The sequence below is a fragment of the Salvelinus alpinus genome, chromosome 29 (assembly GCF_045679555.1).
Source record: "Salvelinus alpinus chromosome 29, SLU_Salpinus.1, whole genome shotgun sequence".
NCBI lineage: Eukaryota > Metazoa > Chordata > Actinopteri > Salmoniformes > Salmonidae > Salvelinus > Salvelinus alpinus.
The window spans coordinates 16,906,522-16,934,179 of record NC_092114.1 but is presented as its reverse complement, the minus strand read 5'-3'; the positions used below and the strand labels follow the sequence as shown (position 1 = coordinate 16,934,179).

General features: G+C 44.2%; 1 protein-coding gene and 1 long non-coding RNA gene across 21 annotated transcripts in view; one reads left to right on the top strand and one right to left on the bottom strand.

The window, feature by feature from the left end:
• Positions 1-27,658, top strand: part of LOC139559151 (CLIP-associating protein 2-like) — a 136,647-nt gene that overhangs the window by 3,949 nt on the left and 105,040 nt on the right. For all 20 annotated transcript variants that reach the window (XM_071374911.1, XM_071374910.1, XM_071374900.1 and 17 more), the window contains exons 2-5: positions 15,935-16,013; positions 17,754-17,857; positions 20,037-20,128; positions 27,452-27,527. In XM_071374911.1, the coding sequence (XP_071231012.1) occupies positions 15,935-16,013; positions 17,754-17,857; positions 20,037-20,128; positions 27,452-27,527 (351 nt within the window). The remainder of the gene's footprint in view (positions 1-15,934; positions 16,014-17,753; positions 17,858-20,036; positions 20,129-27,451; positions 27,528-27,658) is intronic.
• Positions 3,862-13,383, bottom strand: LOC139559153 (uncharacterized). The gene is made up of 3 exons (XR_011671699.1): positions 13,250-13,383; positions 5,339-5,588; positions 3,862-5,138 (listed from the first exon to the last, which is right to left on the bottom strand). It is a non-coding gene; the product is annotated as an uncharacterized lncRNA (long non-coding RNA).

Sequence of the window (27,658 nt, the reverse complement as noted above, 5' to 3'; positions counted from 1 at the left end):
GCCCTGTGCAACTGGGTCCTGGACTTCCTGACGGGCCGCCCCCAGGTGGTGAGGGTAGGTAACAACATCTCCACCCCGCTGATCCTCAACACTGGGGCCCCACAAGGGTGCGTTCTGAGCCCTCTCCTGTACTCCCTGTTCACCCACGACTGCGTGGCCATGCACGCCTCCAACTCAATCATCAAGTTTGCGGATGACACTACAGTGGTAGGCTTGATCACCAACAACGACGAGACGGCCTACAGGGAGGAGGTGAGGGCCCTCGGAGTGTGGTGTCAGGAAAATAACCTCATACTCAACGTCAACAAAACAAAGGAGATGATTGTGGACTTCAGGAAACAGCAGAGGGAGCACCCCCCTATCCACATCGACGGGTCAGTAGTGGAGAAGGTGGAAAGTTTTAAGTTCCTCGGTGTACACATCACAGACAAACTGAATTGGTCCACCCACACAGACAGCGTTGTGAAGAAGGCGCAGCAGCGCCTCTTCAACCTCAGGAGGCTGAAGAAATTCGGCTTGTCACCAAAAGCACTCACAAACTTCTACAGATGCACAATCGAGAGCATCCTGTCGGGCTGTATCACCGCCTGGTACGGCAACTGCTCCGCCCACAACCGTAAGGCTCTCCAGAGGGTAGTGAGGTCTGCAGAACGCATCACCAGGGGCAAACTACCTGCCCTCCAGGACACCTACACCACCCGATGTCACAGGAAGGCCATAAAGATCATCAAGGACAACAACCACCCAATCCACTGCCTGTTCACCCCGCTATCATCCAGAAGGCGAGGTCAGTACAGGTGCATCAAAGCAGGGACCGAGAGACTGAAAAACAGCTTCTATCTCAAGGCCATCAGACTGTTAAACAGCCACCACTAACATTTAGCGGCCGCTGCCAACATACTGACTCAACTCCAGCCACTTTAAAAATGGGAATTGATGGAAATTATGTAAAAATGTACCACTAGCCACTTTAAGCAATGCCACTTAATACAATGTTTACATACCCTACATTACCCATCTCATATGTATATATACTGTACTCTATATCATCTACTGCATCTTGCCATCTTTATGCAATACATGTACCACTAGCCACTTTAAACTATGCCACTTTATGTTTACATACCCTACAGTACTCATCTCATACGTATATACCGTACTCTATACCATCTACTGCATCTGCCATGCCGTTCTGTACCACCACTCATTCATATATCTTTATGTACATATTCTTTATCCCTTTACACTTGTGTGTGTGTGTAAGGTAGTAGTGTGGAATTGTTAGGTTAGATTACTGTTGGTTATTACTGCATTGTCGGAACTAGAAGCACAAGCATTTCGCTACACTCGCATTAACATCTGCTAACCATGTGTATGTGACTAATAAAATTTGATTTGATTTGAAATCATTAAAATAAGACTGGGAATACAGATGTGCATCTGTTGGTCACAGATACCTTTTTAAAGGGATAAAAGGGTAGGGGTGTGGATCAGAACACCAGTCAGTATCTAGTGTGACCACCATTTTCCTCCTGCAGCGTGACACATCTCCTTCACATAGAGTTGATCAGGCTGTTGATTGTGGCCTGATGTGGAATGTTGTCCCACTGCTCTTCAATGGCTGTGTGAATTTGCTTGATATTGGTGAGAACTGGGACACGCTGTCGTACACGTCGATCCAGAGCATCCAAAAGGTGCTCATTGGTTGACATGTCTGGTGAGTATGCAGGCCATGGAAGAACTGGGACATTTTCAGCTTCCAGGAATTGTGTACAGATCCTTGCGACGACACGGCATTATCACACTGAAACATAAGGCGATGGTGGCGGATGAATGGCACGACAATGTGCCTCAGGATCTCGTCACAGTATCTGTGCATTAAAATTTCCATTGACAAAATGCAATTGTGTTCGTTGTGTGTAGCTTATGCCTGCCCATACTATAACCCCACCGTCGTCATGGGGCACTCTGTTCACAATGTTGACATCAGCAAACCGCTCGCCCACACAATGCCATACACGCTACGCTGTCTGCGGTTGTGAGGCCGGTTGGACGTACTGCCAAATTCTCTAAAACGACATTGGAGGCGGCTTATGGTAGAGAAATGAACATTCAATTATCCGGCAACAGTTCTGGTGGACATTCCTGCAGTCAGCATGCCAATTGCACGCTCCCTAAACTTGAGACATCTCTGGCACTGTTGTGTGACTGAACTGCACATTTTAGTCACCTTTTATTGTCCCCAGCACAAGGTGCACCTGTCTATTGATATTGCTGTTTAATCTGCTTTTTTATATGCCACACCTGTCAGGTGGATGGATTATCTTGGCAAAGGAGAAATGCTCACTAACAGCAATATAAACTTAATTTGTACCCAAAATTTGAGAGAAATGCGTTGTGCAAATTGATTATTTAAAAAAAATTCAAATCATAAAACATGCGACCAACACTTTTACATATTGCATTTACATTTTTTTGTGTGTATTTTAAAGATGTTTCTTTTACCTTCCCTAGTATAACACCAGTGTTTAAGCCTATGGAAAGTCTCAGGCTGGACCAGGGCTGCAATGGAAAAAAGGTCACAGGAACTTCCAGAAGATCCAGTGAAATAAAACTATAATCAACCCTCAACAGCATCCTATTATTTCCCTGAGGGTTAAAGGTTATATTACAGGGAACAATACGAGGAGGACAGTTTGACAGAAACACAGATGTGGAAACAGGATAATGCTGTAATTACTTTGGCCAGGGTGTGATTTAGAGTTTTAGTAATATGAGCCTGGTCCAATTACAACTGAACTCCCTGTCCTCTAGCGAGCTCCTTCAGTGTGTACAGTACTGGTCTGGGGCCCGTATTCACAAAGCTTCTCAAAAGTACTGATTTTAAGATCCGATCCAGTCGGTCCTTTTTATTAATTTTATTCTTCATGATTTGAAAATGGTTTTTACTTTGCTCTCCAAATAATAGCTCCTAATTGTTCTAGAGGAGAGAAGGGGAGGCGCCGGCTTCTGTGAAGATGCTGAGTCATCCCAGATGAGAAGGGAGGGGAAGTGAGGGAGAAGGGAGGGGAAGTGAGAGAGAAGAGCGAGAGAGATGGAGGGGAAGAGATTAATGGATGCAGAGTGACCCAGAGAGCTGTGTCCAGACTGAGATTGACTCACTCGGGGAGCTGTGTACAGACTGAGACTGGTAATGCTGCTGGTTTAAAGAGTACCACAGTATGAGTCATAATACCCATAAGACCTAGTGGGCAAAACAAGGAAATGGTTCCAATTGTTTTTCCACCATTTATTTTTCCCATAGGGGATTTTAGATACACTTCAAATAAGGGCTGTGTTTCGTGTAGGCTTTACCCTGGTGTGACGTTTTGATAATTATAAATCTCTCTAGAACAAGGTGACTTTTTAATACATATATTTGCTGTATTTACCCCCCACAAATGAAATGTGACCGACTTCCTTGATCCGGTCTTATGTAGCAAAATGTGATTTTAAATGATTATTACTATTTTTTTTTTATTTTTTTTTACATTGGACAAAAGCAGAGAGAGAGAGCTACAAAATGGTATATCAAACACTGCATTTGAGGAACAATGGGAAAGTAATTCTGCATTGAAAGTTGCTAAACTTGTAACCCCACTTTTGAGAAAATGGCCCTTGAATATTTTTGGTACACCTACTGGAGAGCACTTCTTTGTCTCCACCCATTCAGCATGGTTCACACCCTCTTAAGCTTTAGCCCCACCCATCTCATTAAGGATTCACATGTGAGGTCATGTGCTAAACAGAGTGAGTAGTGTAGTAAAGATGAAGACTAATAGGTAAAAGTAGTAGCCTACAGCAAGGAACAACCAGGGAAACAAAGTGTTCAGATATAACTATTAAAAATATATATTTATTAGTTGACACACTTGTATAAATTGATGGGTCACATGAGAGAAATGCTACAACCCCCAGCCACATCTTGCCAAGTGGATGGGTCTCTACAGAAGGTGTAAACGATACAGCCAAATGGTTACTTACATAGTAGCAATATCAGAAAGGATGTCAATATAAATAACAAGTGTCAATGCCAGTAGAGAAAGAACTACAGAATATACAGTCTGTACAAGAACAATATCAGTGATAGATGAGGTAGTTATATGCATACAATCGGTTACAATGGTGTAACCGATGTGAAATGGCTAGCTAGTTAGCGGGTTGCGCGCTAATAGCGTTTCAAACGTCACTCGCTCTTTGACTTGGAGTAGTTGTTCCCCTTGCTCTGCATGGGTAACGCTGTTTCGAGGGTGGCTGTTGTCGATGTGTTCCTCATTCGAGCCCAGGTAGAAGCGAGGAGAGGGACGGAAGCTATACTGTTACACTGGCAATACTAAAGTGCCTATAAGAACATCCAATAGTCAAAGGTATATGAAATACAAATGGTATAGAGAGAAATAGTCCTATAATAACAACAACCTAAAACTTCTTACCTGGGAATATTGAAGACTCATGTTAAAAGGAACCACCAGCTTTCATATGTTCTCATGTTCTGAGCAAGGAACTTAAACGTTAGCTTTCTTACATGGCACATATTGCACTTTTACTTCTCCCAACACTTTGTTTTTGCATTATTTAGACCATATTGAACATGTTTCATTATTTATTTGAGGCTAAATTGATTTTTATTGATGTATTATATTAAGTTAAAATAAGTGTTCATTCAGTATTGTTGTAATTGTCATTATTACAAATAAATAAATAAAAATTGTCCGATTAATTGGTATTTGCTTTTTTTGGGGTCCTCCAATAATCGGTATCGGCGTTGAAAAATCATAATCGGTTGAACTCTAGTCCAGACTATGGTGGAGCTTGTGCATGGTCCACCAGGCACAATAACAGAGCACAAACTTGTTCTGGTTTTGGCCACTGCAGTTGTCACATTTCAGGGCCACACGCGTTTCCCCAACTCCGTAGCGGGTGAAGAAATGGTGCATGTAGTTGATGACATCGCTGCTGCCTTTTCTGGATGACGTGACTTCATCAATCAAGTAGTTGACTTGTGGTATTCCTTCACAGCAGACACCAAACAAGCAACACTTGCGAGGAGTTGAAAGGTAGATTGGACCACTCTGCATAGGGTCAGAAGGATAGTGCACCTGCAAACAACAAAATAACACTAAGATAAATTAAAATGAATTTTCACCCGTCAGTCTTTATTTTATGTAACCTTTTATTTTACTAGGTCTTTACACAGCTCAGTGAAAGGCATTTGCCTGCATCCCATATAGTATATATTTTGTGTCTTCATCTATCCATCTATGTCCTTAATCAGTATAAAGGAGGACATGTTGCTTACTCGTTGAGCAAAGTCAAAGCTGTAATGTATCCCTGATGTCTTTGCTTGCTGGTTCAGTAGGGCCCCCAGAGACAAGGTCTTGACAGGTGGTCTTGCAGTCAGCAATCATCTTCTGGTAGACAGACCGCTCACTCTGAGCAAGTGCTTGCTTTGGCCAGCTCTCTTTCTGATGGGAGGCATTAGACCATTCTCCTTGTATGACTGGTGGAGGAGAGTCAGGCGTGTTCTACTGATGCTGAAAGACAAATACCTGGTACAAATATTTTGGCGTTATTATACAATAGATAGCCGTAATCACCGTCAGACACACCTGGTTAACTTGATGGGTCATGTAATCATCTGGCGAAGTGAAGTTTTTTGTTTAGACATGCAAGCTAAACAATGAACCATAATCCTAACAACTTTCTGACAAAATTAGAAACGTATAATATCTGAAACTGTAGCTAGACTCTTACCCTTATACATTGGGCGCTTCACGGCAGACTGCAACCCCTTTCATTAAATAAGACCTGCGTCATTTCCGTTTTGTTTGTACAGCTTGCTTGGCCCGTTGTCAAGTCTCTGGTTCACATCGTCTGATTAATTTTCAGCGTCAGAGAGCGCCAGCATGGTACGATCGTCGTCCTAAAAGTAGTCAATCACAATCCTTTTCCCGCTGACCTTTGTCAATAGCGCTTGAAATTCAGGGCAGCAATGTTGTTGAGAGCAGTAGCAACACATTTGCAGTTCTCCATGGCTAACGTTATATATTTAGTAAAAACTGCAGTAGAAAGGATTATCGACTCATAAGGAGCAGCTCATTTTATAGGCAGACAATGCTACGCGGCAGACCAATCTGAAACTCATCTCTCGGCATGTCCAGCCCATTCATTATCTCAGCCAATCATGGCTTGCGCAAAGGTTCCTGTCTTTTTCTGTGGCTTAACCAACTAGGCTCGTAATTTAACAACTTTATTCGTATTTACAGATGGCATTGAAGTTTGTTATTAAGGCACGTGAAAGTTCAAATTTCTGCCAAAAAACACATTTTGAAAACCGTACCGAAGTTCTATCAACACATTGACTGTGGTACTCGCAGTGGAAAAACACTCAACCATTGTTATTCCAACTTCCGGGATGCATACAAGCCCCCCTACCCTGCCCTCCCTTCTGCAAATCAGATCTCGACTCCATTTTGCTCCTCTCTTCCTATAGGTAGAAACTCAAACAGGAAGTACCCGTGCTAAGGTCTATTCAACGCTTGTCTGACCAATCAGAATCCATGCTTCAAGATTGTTTTGATCATGTGGACTGGGATAGTGGCAGGAAAGTATGTGAACCCTTTGGAAATACCTGAATTTCTGCATTAATTGATCATAAAATGTGATCTGATCTTCATCTAGGTCACAACAATAGACACAGTCTGCTTAAACTAATAACACACAAACAATTACACGTTTTCATGTCTTTATTGAACACACCATGTAAACATTCACAGTGGAGGGTGGAAAAAGTATGTGAACCCTTGGATTTAATAACTGGTTGACCCTCCTTTGGCAGCAATAACTTCAACCAAATGTTTTCTGTAGTTGTGGGTCAGACCTGCAGTCAGGAGGAATTTTGGACAGTTCCTCTTTACAAAACTGGGTCAGTTCACACCAGACATCCCAAGAAAATTGCTGAACTGCTCTCTTGAGGTCATGCCACCGTATCTCAATTGGGTTGAGGTTAGGACTCTGACTGGGCCACACCAGAAGGCGTATTTTCTTCTGTTGAAACCCTTCTGTTGTTGATTTACTTACAGTTGAAGTCGGAAGTTTACATACACCTTAGCCAAATAATACATTTAAACTCAGTTTTTCACAATTCCTGACATTTAATCCTATTAACAATTCCCTGTCTTAGTTAGGATCACCACTTTTTTTAAGAATGTAAAATGTCAGAATAATAGTAGAGTGATTTATTTCAGCTTTTATTTCTTACATCACATTCCCAGTGGGTCAGAAGTTTACATACACTCGTAGACTGGCTTTTTTTATGGTGGTTTTGGAGCTGTGGCTTCTTCCTTGCTGAGCGGCTTTTCAGGTTGTCGATATAGGACTTGTATTACTGTGGATATAGATACTTTTGTACCTGTTTCCTCCAGCATCTTCACAAGGTCCTCTGCTTTTGTTCTGGGATTGATTTGCACATTTCGCACCAAAGTACGTTCATCTCTAGGAGATAGAACGCGTCTCCTTCCTGAGCGGTATGATGGCTGCGTGGTCCCATGGTGTTTATACTTGCGTACTATTGTTTGTACAGATGAACGTGGTACCTTCAGGCATTTGGAAATTGCTCCCAAGGATGAACCAGACTTGTGGAGGTCTACAATTTTTTTTGTCTTGTCTGATTTCTTTTGATTTTCCCATGATGTCAAGTGAAGAGGCACTGAGTTTGAAGGCAGGCCTTCAGGCCTTGAAATACATCCACAGGTACACCTTCAATTGACTCAAATGATGTCAATTAGCCTATCAGAAGCTTCTAAAGCCATGACATCAGTTTCTGGAATTTTCCAAGCTGTTTAAAGGCAGTCAACTTAGTGTATGTAAACTTCTGACCCACTGGAATTGTGATTAAGTGAAATAATCTGTCTGAAAACAATTGTTGGGAATATTACTTGCGTCGTGCACAAAGTAGATGTCCTAACCGACTTGGAGATGTCCTAACCGACTTGTAGATGTCCTAACCGACTTGGAGATGTCCTAACCGACTTGGAGATGTCCTAACCGACTTGGAGATGTCCTAACCGACTTGGAGATGTCCTAACCGACTTGGAGATGTCCTAACCGACTTGGAGATGTCCTAACCGACTTGCCAAAACTATAGTTTGTTAACAAGAAATTTGTGGAGTGGTTGAGAAACGAGTTTTAATGACTCCAACCTAAGTGTATGTAAATTTCCGACTTCAACTGTATGTGCTTTGGGTCGTTGTCCTGGTGCATCACCCAACTTCTGTTGAGCTTCCTTTGGCGGACAGCCTAACATTCTCTTGCAAAATGTCTTGATAAACTTGGGAATTCATTTTTCCTTCTGATAGCAAGCTGTCCATGCCCTGAGGCAGCAAAGCAGCCACAAACAATGATGCTCCCTCCTCCATACTTTACAGTGAGGATGAGGTTTTGATGTTGGTGTGCTGTGCCTTTTTTTCTCCACACATAGTGTTGCGTGATCCTTCCAAACAACTCAACTGTAGTTTAATCTGTCCACAGAATATTTTGCCAGTAGCGCTGTGGAACATCCAGGTGCACTTTTGCAAACTTCAGACGTGCAGCAATGTTTTTTTTGGACAGCAGTGGCTTCTTCCGTGGTGTCCTCCCATGAACACCATTCTTGTTTAGTGTTTTTTACGTGTTGTAGACTCGTCAACAGAGATGTTAGCATGTTCCAGAGATTTCTGTAAGTCTTTAGCTGACACTCTAGGATTCTTCTTAACCTCATTGAGCATTCTGCGCTGTGCTCTTGCAGTCGTCTTTGCAGGACGAGATCTCCAATCTCTTCTCATTGATTGGACTCCAGATTAGTTGATTCTTGCCTCCGATTAGCTTTTGAAGTCATTAGCCTTGGTGTTCACATACTTTTTCCAACCTACACTGTGAATGTTTAAATGATGTATTCAATATAGACAAGAAAAATACAATTTGTGTTATTAGTTTAAGCACACTGTCTATTGTTGTGACTGCGATGAAGATCAGATCAAATTTGATGACCAATTTATGCAGAAATCCAGGTAATTCCAAAGGGTTCACATACTTTTTCTTGCCACTGTATGTTCCAGGTAGCCTCTGAGAATAACATTGTATACACGGACACTGAGTTCGTCAGGAAGTGTATAGGGGATGTTCCCACTGTGACTATTTCATATCTACCCAAACCAGAAACCGTGGATAGATGGCAGCATTTGGGCTAAACTGAAAGTGCAAACCACCGCATTTAACCATGGCAAGGGGACTGGGAATATTGTCGAATACAAACAGTGTAGTTATTCCCTCCGTAATGCAATCCAACAGGCAAAACGTCAGTACAGAGACAAAGTGGAGTCGCAATTCAACGGCTCATACACGAGACGTATGTGTCAGAGTCTACAGACAATCACTGATTACTCTTGCTCCCAGACATGCTAAACAACTTCTACGCCCACTTTGAGGATAACACAGTGCCATCAACGCGGCCCGCTCCCAAGGACTGTGGGCTCTCGTTCTCCGTGGCCGATGTAAGATATTTAAGCGTGTTAGGCCTCGCAAGGCTGCCGGCCCAGACGGCATCCCTAGCCGCGCCCTCAGAACATGTGCAGACCAGCTGGCTGGAGTATTTACGAACATATTCAATCTCTCCCTATCCCAGTCTGCTGTCCCCACTTGCTTCAAGACATCCACCATTGTTCCTGTACCCAAGAAAGCGAAGGTAACTGAATTAAATGACTATCGCCCCGTAGCACTCACTTCTGTCATCATGAAGTGCTTTGAGAGGCTCTTAAGGATCCGCCCCTTTTTCTTTCAGTTTTCGCCTAAAATAACTACTCAAATCTAACTGTCTGCAGCCCAGGCCCTGAAGCAAGGATTTGCATTTTCTTGGTACCATTTGAAAGGAAACACTTTGAAGTTTGTGTAAATGTGCAAGGAATGTAGGAAAATATAACATTACATCTGGTAACAGATTATACAAAGATTTTTTTTTTTTGTACCATCTTTGAAATGCAAGAAAAAGGCCATAATGTATTATTCCAGCCCAGGTGCAATTTAGATATTGGCCGCAGTTTGGCCGGGCGGCCAGCTCTAGGAAGAGTCTTGGTGGTTCCTAACTTATTCGATTTAAGAATGATGGAGGTCACGGTGTTCTTGGGGACCTTCAATGTTGCAGACATTTTTTGGTACCCTTCTCCAGATCTGTGCCTCAACACAATCCTGTCTCGGAGCTCTACGGACAATTCCTTTGACCTCATGGCTTGGTTTTTGCTCTGACATACACTATCAACTGTGGGACATTTTATGTAGACCGATCTGGCCTTCCAAATCATGTCCAATCAGTTGAATTTACCACAGGTGGACGCCAAGTTGTAGAAACATCTCAAGGATGATCAATGGAAACAGGATGGACCTGAGCTCAATTTCGAGGCTCATTGCAAATGGTCTGAATAGTTATTTAAATAATGTATTTCTAAAAACTAGTTTTCGCTTCGTCATTATGGGGTATTGTGATGTCATTATGGGGTATTGTGTGTAGATTGAGGAAAAAATATATAATTTGATCCGTTTTAGAATAAGGCTGTAATGTAACAAAATGTGGAAAAAGTGAAGGGCTCTGAATACTTTCCGAGTTCACTGTAGGTACATATTAGGAGCAATGCACGCAGACACTTCCCAGGTGGCATTTTGTCTGTTGAATGGCCTGACATGTGGCAGTCCAGTTCCGTGGTGTCTCTGTCTATAGTAACTGCCAGAGGGGAGGACTGATGGTGGATTGGGCCTGTCGAGGCCTGGCCTGCTTCTTAGAGCTCTGCTGGGATTCCGAGATATTTTTTTTTCTCCTTCGCCTCACACAGACATGTCAACAAAGTATGTTTTTATTTTATTTTTATTTTTACATCCATTCAAATGATATAATAGTTCCTCACAGAATTTAAAATCTTTCCAACACTCTCCCCCTCAATTTCAGCTTCATACTATTGCATAGCTGTCCCCTTCATACTATTGCATAGCTGTCATCTTCATACTATTGCATAGCTGTCCCTTTCATACTATTGCATAGCTGTCCCCTTCATACTATTGCATAGCTGTCCCCTTCATACTATTGCATAGCTGTCCCCTTCATACTATTGCATAGCTGTCCCCTTCATACTATTGCATAGCTGTCCCCTTCATACTATTGCATAGCTGTCCCCTTCATGCTATTGCATAGCTGTCCCCTTCATACTATTGCATAGCTGTCCCCTTCATACTATTGCATAGCTGTCCCCTTCATACTATTGCATAGCTGTCCCCTTCATACTATTGCATAGCTGTCCCCTTCATACTATTGCATAGCTGTCCCCTTCATACTATTGCATAGCTGTCCCCTTCATACTATTGCATAGCTGTCCCCTTCATACTATTGCATAGCTGTCCCCTTCATACTATTGCATAGCTGTCAGCTTCATACTATTGCATAGCTGTCAGCTTCATACTATTGCATAGCTGTCCCTTTCATACTATTGCATAGCTGTCCCCTTCATACTATTGCATAGCTGTCCCCTTCATACTATTGCATAGCTGTCCCCTTCATACTATTGCATAGCTGTCCCCTTCATACTATTGCATAGCTGTCCCCTTCATACTATTGCATAGCTGTCCCTTTCATACTATTGCATAGCTGTCAGCTTCATACTATTGCATAGCTGTCCCTTTCATACTATTGCATAGCTGTCAGCTTCATACTATTGCATAGCTGTCCCTTTCATACTATTGCATAGCTGTCCCCTTCATACTATTGCATAGCTGTCCCTTTCATACTATTGCATAGCTGTCAGCTTCATACTATTGCATAGCTGTCCCTTTCATACTATTGCATAGCTGTCCCTTTCATACTATTGCATAGCTGTCCCTTTCATACTATTGCATAGCTGTCAGCTTCATACTATTGCATAGCTGTCCCTTTCATACTATTGCATAGCTGTCCCCTTCATACTATTGCATAGCTGTCCCCTTCATACTATTGCATAGCTGTCCCCTTCATACTATTGCATAGCTGTCCCCTTCATACTATTGCATAGCTGTCCCCTTCATACTATTGCATAGCTGTCCCTTTCATACTATTGCATAGCTGTCCCTTTCATACTATTGCATAGCTGTCAGCTTCATACTATTGCATAGCTGTCCCTTTCATACTATTGCATAGCTGTCCCCTTCATACTATTGCATAGCTGTCCCCTTCATACTATTGCATAGCTGTCCCCTTCATACTATTGCATAGCTGTCCCCTTCATACTATTGCATAGCTGTCCCCTTCATACTATTGCATAGCTGTCCCCTTCATACTATTGCATAGCTGTCCCCTTCATACTATTGCATAGCTGTCCCCTTCATACTATTGCATAGCTGTCCCCTTCATACTTTCCTTGCCAATTAATTATCTTACAGGCTACTTTCAGGAAAGCCTAGTTTTTAATTTAAAAAAAATACGTTTTCAGGAAAATATAAATATTTGCTTGTGTCTGACATACGCTGGTGACTTTGATTGACGGGTGTTTTTACGGGATGTGCTTGTGTTTCATTCGCTGATTCTCTATAGGCCCATATGTCCATTCAGAAAGTTTCCTAAAGTGACTCTCTCTCTTTTTTAATAAGAATCAAACGCACCTGTCGTCATTTAGTCTTGTAAAAAGCCTGTTTTCCGTAGCTTAGGCTATATTAGTTCTTTCATTACGGCATCCTCTCTTTTGAACAAAATATGTCAATGTCACTGCCATTCGAATGACCGCAGCAGCAGGGTTTGGGACGTTATGCAAATATTTAGTGGGAAGTGGGAGAAAATCCCCGTCCGACTTCGTTTGAATGGTTTTGTGTGTCAAAGTCGGATCTGAAGGAAACATTTTTACATGCAGAAAAGCGATCAGTCTAGGACAAGGTAGGCACATGTCTGTATTTGGACTCCGTTGTTGTCGATACGAAAATGGGACAGATCCTCTCCATGATAATAACTGTAATGGCTTGTTAAACGCTTTTTACAAAATGTAAGAATCATATCCATGTAAACAAGTGAACCAACAGAATTGTCACCTCCTCTGCCTGGCCAGTTAGAGTAACTTCCAACACCGTCACAGCCCGGAAGAGGACACATGATGACAAGCTCATAGGTGTTCTCCACAATGAACCAGCACACCATGACACTCGTTGACAAGAAATACAATCAACTTACTGTGCCTTCATGTGATTGGAGAGCAGCAATTCCTATGTCAATATCATCCTGAATCTCACAGAACTAAGGATTGGCCACTGGCCTTTCGCTCGCTCGCTCGCTCGCTCTCTCTCTCTGCAGCAGAGATTCACCCCATGCTCATTCACAGCACTACGCCCAGTTCGTATGCACCACACAAGATCACACACGCTCCACAGCAGACACTGTAATATTGCACAATGCCTTTTCTGCGTTCTCTGAATGTTTTAGAGCTGCAGATGTTTGCGATTTACTAAACCTACCCCGCTGAACTAAAGTCTTAAAGAGCTTGGCAAGTGTTCAGGTCTTAGACATGGTCCAAACCACTTCCTCTGGTTAGGATGGATGGACTGACAGTTGACCAGGCAGGATGGATGGACTGACAGTTGACCAGGCAGGATGGATGGACTGACAGTTGACCAGGCAGGATGGATGGATTGACAGTTGACCAGGCAGGATGGATGGATTGACAGTTGACCAGGCAGGATGGATGGATTGACAGTTGACCAGGCAGGATGGATGGATTGACAGTTGACCAGGCAGGATGGATGGATTGACAGTTGACCAGGCAGGATGGATGGACTGACAGTTGACCAGGCAGGATGGATGGATGGATGGATGGATTGACAGTTGACCAGGCAGGATGGATGGATGGATGGATGGATTGACAGTTGACCAGGCAGGATGGATGGATGGATGGATGGATTGACAGTTGACCAGGCAGGATGGATGGATGGATGGATGGATGGATGGATGGATGGATGGATGGATGGATGGATGGATTGACAGTTGACCAGGCAGGATGGATGGATGGATGGATGGACTGACAGTTGACCAGGCAGGATGGATGGATGGATGGATGGACTGACAGTTGACCAGGCAGGATGGATGGATTGACAGTTGACCAGGCAGGATGGATGGATTGACAGTTGACCAGGCAGGATGGATGGACTGACAGTTGACCAGGCAGGATGGATGGATGGATGGATTGACAGTTGACCAGGCAGGATGGATGGATGGATGGATGGATTGACAGTTGACCAGGCAGGATGGATGGATGGATGGATGGATTGACAGTTGACCAGGCAGGATGGATGGATGGATGGATGGACTGACAGTTGACCAGGCAGGATGGATGGATGGATGGATGGACTGACAGTTGACCAGGCAGGATGGATGGATGGATGGACTGACAGTTGACCAGGCAGTTTGGATGGATGGATGGATGGACTGACAGTTGACCAGGCAGGATGGATGGATGGATGGATGGACTGACAGTTGACCAGGCAGTTTGGATGGATGGATGGATGGACTGACAGTTGACCAGGCAGTTTGGATGGATGGATGGATGGACTGACAGTTGACCAGGCAGTTTGGATGGATGGATGGATGGACTGACAGTTGACCAGGCAGTTTGGATGGATGGATGGATGGACTGACAGTTGACCAGGCAGTTTGGATGGATGGATGGACTGACAGTTGACCAGGCAGTTTGGATGGATGGATGGAATGACAGTTGACCAGGCAGTTTGAATGGATGGGTGGAATGACAGTTGACCAGGCAGTTTGAATGGATGGATGGATTGACAGTTGACCAGGCAGTTTGAGTGGATTGACAGTTGACCAGGCAGTTTGGATGGCTGGACTGACAGTTGACCCGGCAGTTTGGATGGATGGATGGATGGATGGATGGATGGATTGACAGTTGACCCGGCAGTTTGGATGGATGGATGGATGGATTGACAGTTGACCCGGCAGTTTGGATGGATGGATGGACTGACAGTTGACCAGGCAGTTTGGATGGATGGATGGACTGACAGTTGACCAGGCAGTTGGTATGGATGGATGGACTGACAGTTGACCAGGCAGTTTGGATGGATGGATGGATGGACTGACAGTTGACCAGGCAGTTGGTATGGATGGATGGACTGACAGTTGACCAGGCAGTTTGGATGGATGGATGGATGGACTGACAGTTGACCAGGCAGTTTGGATGGATGGATGGATGGACTGACAGTTGACCAGGCAGTTTGGATGGATTGATGAATAGATGGACGGACGATCTGACCAGGCAGTTTTGGTAAAGATGCTATGTCATCTTTATCTCGTGATTTTGCAAAGTCACTCTTAACTACATGGCTGACAGTCGATGCGTGTTTATAGTGTATAAGTATCAGAGGGGCCTGAGAATACCTGAGTGGACATATGGTCCTTCTCTGCTCCCCCACCTCCCCTCCCCCCAAATTACCTTCGTCCAAAATCCAATGACCGTCACAGCCCTCGTCATGATGCCTTTGCTCTTCTCTCTCCCTCTCTTTGTGGTTACCTGGCTCTTCTCTCGCTGTCTCTCTGTCTCTGTCCTCTCTGTCTCTCTCTCTGTTTGACTAAAATAGGAAGAACAGCAGTCAGGATCTCTCTGTCTGGAACAGAGAACCATTTTTACTTCTCTGGAATGTTCTGCTTCTGTCATGGTCTGCCAACACAAGCATTCCAGACACAAAATTCCCTCCGTGTGAGATCAGATCCCGATCTCTCTCACACACACAGGAAAACTAAGCATCACAGAACTCGATAACCTTACTACTGTCTGTGTGTTGGGGGTTGGTGTGTGTGTGTGTGAGAGAGTGACGCAGTATTAAGTATTTCTCTCTTCTCTCTGCCCTATAGGTGGCGCTATTGGGGATAGACATTGCCGGGGCGTTCGTCAATCGCCTGGGGGAACACTTTAGAGGATACCTGGGAACAGGTGAGCTACTGTTTCTGTTTGTCTCCATCCTCTTCTGTAATCAGGCTGCAAATAGTCTGGCTAACTAGGACTATCCCATCTAACCCCTTAACCACATCCCCCTACTGCCCTCATTGGCTGCTCCTGTCTGCCTTTTGGTGTGTGTTGTACTTGTTTAACTGTCCTGTCAGACTACTGCTGCAGGTGTCACCAGTTGTCATACTCACCCAGGCTGGCCCTTGAGACACACACACACACACCGCCCTACAGTACAGCTCTAGGAGGAGACCATCTGTCAGATTCCAAAGGGGAACAAACAGTCTGACATCGCCTGATCCCAACTGTCTGAAAACTCTCCACTTCCCCTCTCCACTTCCCCTCTCCACTTCCCCTCTCCTCTCTACTTCCCCTCTACTTCTGCTCTCCTCTCCACTCCTCTCCACTTCTCCTCTCCTCTCCACCTCCCCTCTACTTCTGCTCTCCTCTCCACTTCTCCTCTCCACTTCTCCTCTCCACTTCTCCTCTCCACTTCTCCTCTCCTCTCCTCTCCACTTCTCCTCTCCACTTCCCCTCTCCTCTCCACTTCCCCTCTCCTCTCCACTTCCCCTCTCCTCTCCACTTCCCCTTTCCTCTCTACTCCACTCCACTTCTCTGCTCTCCACTTCTCTGCTCTCCACTTCTCTCCACTCCACTTCTCTCCACTCCATTTCTCTCCACTCCACTTCTCTCCACTCCACTTCTCTCCACTCCACTTTTCTTCTCTCCACTTCTCCACTCCACTTCTCCACTCCACTTCTCCACTCCACTTCTCCTCTCCACTTCTGCTCTCCTCTCCACTTCTGCTCTCCTCTCCACTTCTGCTCTCCTCTCCACTTCTGCTCTCCTCTCCACTTCTGCTCTCCTCTCCACTTCTGCTCTCCTCTCCACTTCTGCTCTCCTCTCCACTTTTCCACTTCTCCACTTTTCCACTTCTCCACTTCTGCTCTCCTCTCCACTTCTGCTCTCCTCTCCACTTCTGCTCTCCACTTCTCCTCTCCACTTCTCCTCTCCACTTTTCCACTCGTTTCTCTATCGACACCGAGGGGGAGGAGATGAGATCATAGTGATTAATGAGTTCTTGATCTACACGTAATTGACTCTCTCCTCACTCGCTGTGTGTGTGTTACTGTTCTTCTCTCCCATCTGTTGTGGGTGATTTTTCTGAGGCCATCTTGTTCTGCGAGCGGGTATTGGGAGGAAGTGAAACAGCTGGTTTCTGAAGAGCTGAAAGGGGGAACACCGCAATGACCTCACACAGTCACGTGTTTGGGTTTGATGATGACTTGTGTCTCTGCTACAATGCCCCCTGTCACTGTGTGTTGGACCTCTATTGTCCCTGTTGCCTAGGAAACCAGCTGTTGTGGTGAGCAACAACCCCCCCCCCCCCTCCCTCCACACACACATAGGCATTCCTCCCCGAAAACATCAGCTGGGGAGTGACAGGGTGATGTCATCCTACTGCAACCTTCCTCGCCCTCGGGGTGTGTGTGTGTTTGAGGTTCGAAGGGGAAATCGGAGGATTACTTAAAACCGTAGCAGAGAAACTAGTGCCTCCTAAGGAAGAACTAAACTCTCTGTTACCAGACGTCTGTGTGAACTCTACAGTGACATTGACCCATAGACCCACCGTCTACTAACCTCTGTACTACCAATGTTTCATTATGGAACCAAGTCTAGTTTTCTAACATGACATTTGACTGTGTGTGTCCCTCCCGTCTCCAGTGGTCCCAGCCCTAGTGGACAGGTTGGGGGACAGTAAGGACCAGGTCAGAGAACAGAGTCAGAGTCTTATCCTTCGCTGTATGGAAGTGACCGCATCGCCTATGGTGAGTAAGAGACACACACACACACACACACACACATAGCACGTACGTCATACTCACACAAACACACACACACTGCCTCACCCATGTTGAGAAGGGTCCTGCCTTTTCCTGTAGTGCAGGACTACTACATGCAGTCTCAGGCCTCTACTGCTTCTCCTTATAGATCTGCTAACAGAACTGGGTGAGGTGACGTCCTCACAGCCAGATTATGTTACATTATAACCAGATTACAACAAACTGGCTGTAATGTCATGAGGATATTTCCCCAGCCGTGCCTGCTGGGTAAGGGAGTTGAGGAATAGAGCTGTGAGAAGCTCACCTCAGAGAGAGCATCCAAACCCCCAGGCTCTACTCCTATTCTATCAGTTATCCATCATTCACCACAGTTGACTAGATTAACACAGACAGTTGACTAGATTAACACAGACAGTTGACTAAATTAATACAGACAGTATCAGGATAGCAGCACCACAGTTGACTAGATTAATACAGACAGTATCAGGATAGCAGCACCACAGTTGACTAAATTAATACAGACAGTATCAGGATAGCAGCACCACAGTTGACTAGATTAATACAGACAGTATCAGGATAGCAGCACCACAGTTGACTAGATTAACACAGACAGTTGACTAGATTAACACAGACATTATCAGGATAGCAGCATCACAGTTGACTAGATTAACACAGACATTATCAGGATAGCAGCATCACAGTTGACTAGATTAACACAGACATTATCAGGATAGCAGCATCACAGTTGACTAGATTAACACAGACATTATCAGGATAGCAGCATCACAGTTGACTAGATTAACACAGACAGTTGACACGATTAATACAGGATAGCAGTTCCCTCTTCTGGACATAACCTGAACTGCAAATGACAGTGCAATCACAGACACACACACACACACACACACACACACACACACACACACACACACACACACACACACACACACACACACACACACACACACACACACACACACCACAGACTGTAACCTCCTTTATAAGCAGTAATCTGCTGAGCCCCTCGCAGTTTCCCTCCCACAGACTCCTTCAGTATGGACTGTCTCTGTCTCTGTCTTTCTTTCAGGTCTTTATTGGTATGGAAAACATATGTTAACATTACCAAAGCAAGTGAAATAGATAATAAACAAAAGTGAAATAAACAATAAAAAATGAACAGTAAACATTACGCTCACAAAAGTTCCAAAAGAATAAAGACATTTCAAATGTCATATTATGACTATATACAGTGTTGTAATGATGTGTAAATAGTTAAAGTACAAAAGGGGAAAATAAATAAACATAAATATGGGTTGTATTTACAATGGTGTTTGTTTTTCACTGGTTGCCCTTTTCTTGTGGCAACAGGTCAGTCAGATAGTCTTGTGTGCTCTAGGACAACGGTATCTAGATGGAATTTGTATTCGTTGTCCTGGCAACTGGACCTTTTTTGGAACACCATTATTTTTGGCTTACTGAGATTTACTGTCAGTGTCCATCCAGGTCTGATAGAATCTGTGCAGAAGATCTAGGTGCTGCTGTAGGCACTGCTTGGTTGGGGACAAGCACCAGATCATCTGCAAACAGTAGATATTTGACTACAGATTCTACTAGGTTGTGGCCGTGTGCTGCAGACTGTTCTAGTGCCCTTGCCAATTCGTTGATATGCATGTTCAAGAGGGTGCGGCTTAAGCTGCATCCCTGTCTCACCCCACGGCCCTGTGGATTTTTTAAATGTATTTTTTGCCAATTTTAACTGCTCACTTGTTGTTTGCGTACATGGATTTTACAATGGCGTATGTTTCTTCCCCCAACACCACTTTCCATAAATTTGTAAAACAGGCCCTCATACGGTAATTTGGTAAACCGCCAATTTGACATTTGCTCAGTACCATTGTTTTTGTTGAAGAAATGTACAAGTCTGTTGTTATTGATAATGCAGAGGATTTTCCCGAGGTTGCTGTTGACGCATATCCCACGGTAGTTATTGGGGTCAAATTTGTCTCCACTTTTGTGGATTGGGGTGATCAGTCCTTAGTTCCAAATAATATCTCTCTCTCTCTCTGTCTTGTCTCTCTCTCCCTCTTTGAATTTCTTTCTCTCGCTCTCTTTCTCTCTCTCGCTCTCTTTCTCTCTCGCTCTCTTTCTCTCTCTCAATCTGTAGTATGTGTGGGAGAGGTTGCTTCCTGGTTTTAAACATAAGAACTTCCGCAGCAGAGAAGGGGTGTGTCTGGTTCTTTGCGCCACGCTCAACACGTGAGTACTTCCTCTTTCACCATCAATCACTTCCATAGGTCACAGGTCATATGGAGAGTGAGACCGCTGATATCCCCGTACTGCTGCTTACATGGAACATGTGTTTTTTTTGAGGGACCGGGATAGACGCACCATAGAGTTCTATAGAGGACTCTGGTGCCCAAAAGCCTGTTTTAACTTTCGCATTTTTAAAGTATCCAACTGGGTGTGACTTCCTATGGGTTAACCTCTCTGGGATATGTGGGACGGTAGCGTCCCACCTGGCCATATACCAAATTAAAGCTACACTTGTTGTGAATCCAGCCAACGTGTCAGATCTCAAAAATGCTTTACGGCGAAAGCAAACAATGCTATTATCTGAGGATAGCACCATAGTAAACAAAGAGAGAAAAGCATATTTCAACCCTGCAGGCGCGACACAAAACGCAGAAATAAAAATATAATTTATGCCTTACCTTTGACGACCTTCTTCTGTTGGCACTCCAATATCTCCCATAAACATCACAAATGGTCCTTTTGTTCGATTAATTCCGTCGATATATATCCAAAATTTCCATTTATTTGGCGCGTTTGATCCAGAAAAACACTGGTTCCAACTTGCACAACGTGACTACAAAATATCTCAAAAGTTACCTGTAAGCGTTGTCCAAACATTTCAAACTACTTTTGTAATACAACTTGAGGTATTTTTTTACGTAAATAATCGATAAAATTGAAGACGGGATGATCTGTGTTCAATACCGGAGGAAAACAATGTGTAGCATGCTTTCTGGTCACGCGCCTCTAACAAACAGTACACTTCACTGGAGCCTCATTCTGAACATGACTACTTCTTCATTTCTCAAAGAAAAAACCTCAACCAATTTCTAAAGACTGTTGACATCCAGTGGAAGCGATAGGAACTGCAGGAAGGCCCCGTAGAAATCTGGATTCCCAATGAAAGCCCATTGAAAAGAAAAAAAATCTGAATGGTTTGTCCTTGGGGTTTTGCCTGCCAAATAAGTTCTGTTATTGTCACAGACATGATTTAAACAGTTTTAGAAAATTCAGATTGTTTTCTATCCAATACTACTAATAATATGCATATATTAGCATCTGGGACTGAGTAGTAGGCAGTTTACTCTGGGCACGCTTTTCATCCAAACGTGAAAATGTTGCCCCCTATCCTAGAGAAGTTAAGGTATGATCACATAATTCCATCCAGGTCATCAGGAGGGATCAGCCAATAGTTGTGAGCAATGATGTCACTGTCCTTGGCGTTATACCCGTTCAAACAACACCCTCCAGGTGGCAGTAAATCACTGTCCTTGGCTTTATACCTGTTCAAACAACACTCCAGGTAGCAGTGTGCGCCCTTTCAGTTTGTTTACCAACTCATAGACGTAGTAAACTCAGCAATAAAAGAAACGTCCTCTCTAGAGGTCGACCGATTTATGATTTTTCAGCGCCGATACCAATACCGATTTATTGGCGGACCAAAAAAAGCCGATGCCGATTTTTATATTTGTAATAATGACAATTACAACAGTACTGAATGACCAATGAACACTTTCTTTTAACTTATTATAATACATCAATAAAATCTATTTAGTCTCAAATAAATAATGAAACATGTTCAATTTGGTTTAAATAATGCAAAAACAAAGTGTTGGAGAAGAAAGTAAAAGTGCAATATGGTGCGGCAGGTAGCCTAGTGGTTTGAGCGTTGGACTAGTAACCGAAAGGTTGCTAGATAGAATCCCTGAGCTGACAAGGTAAAAATCTGTCATTCTGCCCCTGAACAAGGCAGTTAACCCACTAACCCCTTTGAAAATAAGAATTTGTTCTTAACTGACTTGCCTAGTTAAATAAAGGTAGACAAATAAATGTTAAAAAGCTAATGTTGAAGTTCCTTGCTCAGAACATGAGAACATATGAAAGCTGGTGGTTCCTTTTAACACGAGTCTTCAATATTTCCAGGTAATACGTTTTTCAGGTTGTAGTTATTATAGGACTATTTTTCTCTATACCATTTGTATTTCATATACCTTTGACTATTGGATGTTCTAATAGGTATTGCCAGCCTAATCTCGGGAGTTGATAGGCTTGAAGTCATAAACAGCGTAGTGCTTGAAGCACAGCGAAGAGCTGCTGGCAAACGCAGGAAAGTGCTGTTTGAATGAATGCTTACGAGCCTGTTGCTGCCTACCACCGCTCAGTCAGACTGCTCTCTCAAATCATAGACTTAATTATAATATAATCAAACACAGAAATATGAGCCTTAGGTCATTAATTAATATGGTCAAATCCGGAAACTATAATTTCGAAAATAAAACCTTTATTCTTTCAGTGAAATACGGAACCGTTCCATATTTTATCTAACAGGTGGCATCCATCAGTCTAAATATTCCTGTTACATTGCACAACCTTCAATGTTATGTCATAATTACGTAAAATTCTGGCAAATTAGTTTGCAACGAGCCAGGCGGCCCAAACTGTTGCATATACCCTGACTCTGCGTGCAATGAACGCAAGAGAAGTGACACCTTTTCCCTAGACTAATATTGCTTGCTAACCTGAATTTCTTTTAACTAAATATGCAGGTTTATTAAAATATACTTTTGTGTATTGATTTTAAGAAAGGCATTGATGTTTATGGTTAGGTACATTCGTGCAACGATTGTGCTTTTTTCGCAAATGCGCTTTTGTTAAATCATCCCCTGTTTGGCGAAGTTGGCTGTCTTTGTCAGGAAGAAATAGTCTTCACACAGTACGCAACGAGCCAGGCGGCCCAAACTGCTGCATATACCCTGACTCTGTTGCACAGAACGCAAGAGAAGTGACACAATTTCCCTAGTTAAAAGAAATTCATGTTAGCAAGCAATATTAACTAAATATGCAAGTTTAAAAATATATACTTGTGTATTGATTTTAAGAAAGGCGTTGATGTTTATGGTTAGGTACACATTGGTGCAACGACAGTGCTTTTTTCGCGAATGCGCTTGTTAAATCACCCGTTTGGCGAAGTAGGCTGTGATTCAATGACAAATGAACAGGCACCGCATCGATTATATGCAATGCAGGACAAGCTAGATAAACTAGTAATATCATCAACCATGTGTAGTTAACTAGTGATTATGTTAAGATTTGATTGTTTTTATATAAGATGCGTTTAATGCTAGCTAGCACCTTACCTTGGCTCCTTGCTGCACTCGCATAACAGGTAGTCACCCTGCCACGCAGTCTCCTCGTGGAGTGCAATGTAATCGGCCATGAACGGTGTCCAAAAATGCCGATTACCGATTGTTATGACAACTTGAAATCGGCCCTAATTAATCTGCCATTCCGATTAATCAGTCGACCTCTAGTCCTCTCAATGTCAACTGCGTTTATTTTCAGCAAACTTAACATGTGTAAATATTTGTATGAGCATAACAAGATTCAACAACTGAGACATAAACTGAACAAGTTCCACAGTCATGTGACTAACAGAAATGGGATAATGTGTCCCTGAACAAAGGGGGGGGGTCAAAATCAAAATCAACAGTCAATATCTGGTGTGGCCACCAGCTGCATTAAGTACTGCAGTGCATCTCCTCCTCATGGACTGCACCAGATTTGCCCGTTCTTGCTGTGAGATGTTACCCCACTCTTCCACCAAGACACCTGCAAGTTCCCAGACATTTCTGTGGGGAATGGCCCTAGCCCTCACCCTCCGATCCAACAGGTCCCAGGCGTGCTCAATGGAATTCAGATCCGGGCTCTTCGCTGGCCATGGCAGAACACTGAGATTCCTGTGTTGCAGGAAATCACACACAGAACGAGCAGTATGGCTGATGGCATTGTCATGCTGGAGGGTCATGTCAGGATGAGCCTGCAGGAAGGGTACCACATGTGGGAGGAGGATGTCTTCCCTGTAACACACAGCGTTGAGATTGCCTGCAATGACAACAGGCTCAGTCCGATGATGCTGTGACACACCGCCCCAGACCATGACGGACCCTCCACCTCCAAATCGATCCCGCTCCAGAGTACAGGCCTCGGTGTAACGCTCATTCCTTTGACGATAAACGCGAATCCGACCATCACCCCTGGTGTGACAAAATCGCGTCAGTGAAGAGCACTTTTTGCCAGTCCTGTCTGGTCCAGCACGGCTGGCTCTTGGATGTACACAGAGAGCTAATATTAATAATATGCATGTCAATCTCTCCTGGCTGAAAGTAGAGGAGAGATTGACTTCATCACTACTTGTATTTATGAGAGGTATTGACATGTTGAATGCACCGAGCTGTCTGTCTAAACTACTGGCACACAGCTTGGACACCCATGCACACCCCACAAGACATGCCACCAGAGGTCTCTTCACAGTCCCCAAGTCCAGAACAGACTATGGGAGGCTACCTGCAGCTGTGACAAAGACAGCTGCAGGTAGCCTGCTGATGACAACCACAGCTGCAGGTAGCCTACTGATGACAACCACAGCTGCAGGTAGCCTACTGATGACAACCACAGCTGCAGGTAGCCTACTGATGACAACCACAGCTGCAGGTAGCCTACTGATGACAACCACAGCTGCAGGTAGCCTACTGATGACAACCACAGCTGCAGATGGCCTACTGATGACAACCACAGCTGCAGGTAGCCTACTGATGACAACCACAGCTGCAGGTAGCCTACTGATAACCACTGCTGCAGGTAGCCTACTGATAACCACAGCTGCAGGTAGCCTACTGATGACAACCACAGCTGCAGGTAGCCTACTGATGACAACCACAGCTGCAGGTAGCCTACTGATGACAACCACAGCTGCAGGTAGCCTACTGATGACAACCACAGCTGCAGGTAGCCTACTGATAACCACTGCTCCAGGTAGCCTGCTGATAACCACTGCTGCAGGTAGCCTACTGATAACCACTGCTGCAGGTAGCCTACTGATGACAACCACTGCTGCAGGTAGCCTACTGATAACCACTGCTGCAGGTAGCCTACTGATAACCACTGCTGCAGGTAGCCTACTGATAACCACAGCTGCAGGTAGCCTACTGATGACAACCACAGCTGCCGGTAGCCTACTGATGACAACCACAGCTGCAGGTAGCCTACTGATGACAACCACAGCTGCAGGTAGCCTACTGACAACCACAGCTGCAGGTAGCCTACTGATAACCACTGCTGCAGGTAGCCTACTGATAACCACAGCTGCAGGTAGCCTACTGATAACCACTGCTGCAGGTAGCCTACTGATAACCACAGCTGCAGGTAGCCTACTGATAACCACAGCTGCAGGTAGCCTACTGATAACCACAGCTGCAGGTAGCCTACTGACAACCACAGCTGCAGGTAGCCTACTGATAACCACTGCTGCAGGTAGCCTGCTGATAACCACTGCTGCAGGTAGCCTGCTGATAACCACTGCTGCAGGTAGCCTGCTGATAACCACTGCTGCAGGTAGCCTACTGATGACAACCACTGCTGCAGGTAGCCTACTGATGACAACCACTGCTGCAGGTAGCCTACTGATAACCACAGCTGCAGGTAGCCTACTGATGACAACCACAGCTGCAGGTAGACTACTGATGACCACTGCTGCAGGTAGCCTACTGATAACCACTGCTGCAGGTAGCCTACTGATAACCACTGCTGCAGGTAGCCTACTGATAACCACTGCTGCAGGTAGCCTACTGATAACCACTGCTGCAGGTAGCCTACTGATAACCACTGCTGCAGGTAGCCTACTGATAACCACTGCTGCAGGTAGCCTACTGATAACCACTGCTGCAGGTAGCCTAGAGAAGCCTGTGCGGTGTGATTGCATGTGGACCAGCCTAAACTGGCTATAGCCTAAAATAGGCCTATTTGTGTTCTGAGAGAGTTTGATTTTTACCTAGGCCTTTTTAATCCAATCTGATTGACTGGAATGAATCAAACAAGACAATAGTGATGACATACTGTATAAGTGTCTTTTTAAATTCCAGATGGAAAGGCCAACATGATGTAACCCATTCAGGCTGTATCACAACCTGCCGTGATTCGGCGTCCCATAGGGCGGCGCACAATTGGCCCAGCGTCGTCCGGGTTTGGCTTGTGTAGGCCGTCATTGTAAATAAGAATTTGTTCTCAACTGATTTGCTTAGTTAAATAGTTTTTTGTTTGTTTTTGTCCAATTGCAGTGGTCTCATTGTTTGTCTGTGTAAAGGGTTTTCATGTTTTCATCCTCTCTAGGGCCAGGAGTTTTTCCAGGACCTTAAAAAACACCTGACCTGATTTAGAAAAATGATTTGGTCCTGTAACAGCCCATATCAAACCATTATTTTACAGCTGGTTTGTTACTGTCATACCTTACAACTAGGTTAGCCTACTACCAGATCAGGAAACACTCTGGGCTCTGAAATCACCACACAATGTTACAAATGAAAAAAACGTATCCTGTTTGTATGATCTACATTTGACATGTTTTTTGGTGGTGGGGGATGGGCTTTCATAGTTTTACATGGCTCAGTGCTTCCGGCAGCCAGCACCACAATTTCAGAATGTAACAGGCTGTTACTGAAATTTTCAAGTGTAAAATCAATAAAAGTATTTTTAAATGTTAGGAAAATGTGTCTATACATTTCAGCCATTTCAAAAAATATTGCTCTGCCATTACCATTTATACTGTAGGAGTGTTGGCTCAATGAGACAATTCTGTTCCCAATGCCCTGCTTCAAGGGGGGGGGGGGCAAGTGTCGTGCTCTACTAGTCGAGACGTAGCAAATACACAAGTTAACATTTGAGTAATATGTGTAGCCGACGAGTATTTTTACCAAAAGTTTTTAAGTAAAGCAGGGATGGGCAACTCCAGTCCACGGGGGTCTGAGTGCTGGCACACCTTTTCCCCATCCCTAGCAAACACAGCTGACTTTATTAAAGTCACTGCATTCTAAACTGTAGATCATGATGAGTCTGGGCAGAAGTGTGACAGTAAATCAGCTGTGTCTTCAGGGGACTGTAGTTGCCCAATCCCTGCTGTAAAGCTGGAATCGCCTTCACTGATTGTTGCATCATCTTGCTAATAGCAGCACTGTTGTGCTAAATGCTAAGCTGCTACATGCTACATTTACATTTTACATTTAAGTCATTTAGCAGATGCTCTTATCCAGAGCGACTTACAAATTGCTATGCAGTAAAAGGCTAAAGGTGTCTCTCTGGTCTGCTGGTGAATGTTGCAGAATGGTGGGTTACACTGCTAAACTTATACTGTCTCCCCCCCTCTCATACCCTCTCCCTCTCTCCCCCCACCCCCTCTCACTCATACCCTCTCCCTCCCCCTCTATCTCTCCTTCTCTCCCTCCTTCCCTCTCTCAGGTATGGTGCTCAGGCGTTGCGTCTCAGTAAGATCGTTCCCCACCTCTGCACTCTAACTGGAGACCAGAACCCACAGGTGAGAGTCTGAGCGTGCAAATCGGAATCCCGTTTTGTCCCCGGTCTCTGTCCCTGCCTGTATTAGAAACATCCAAAAGCAGGGGTCTTCAACCCTGTTCCTGGAGAGAAACCCTCCTGTAGGTTTTAACT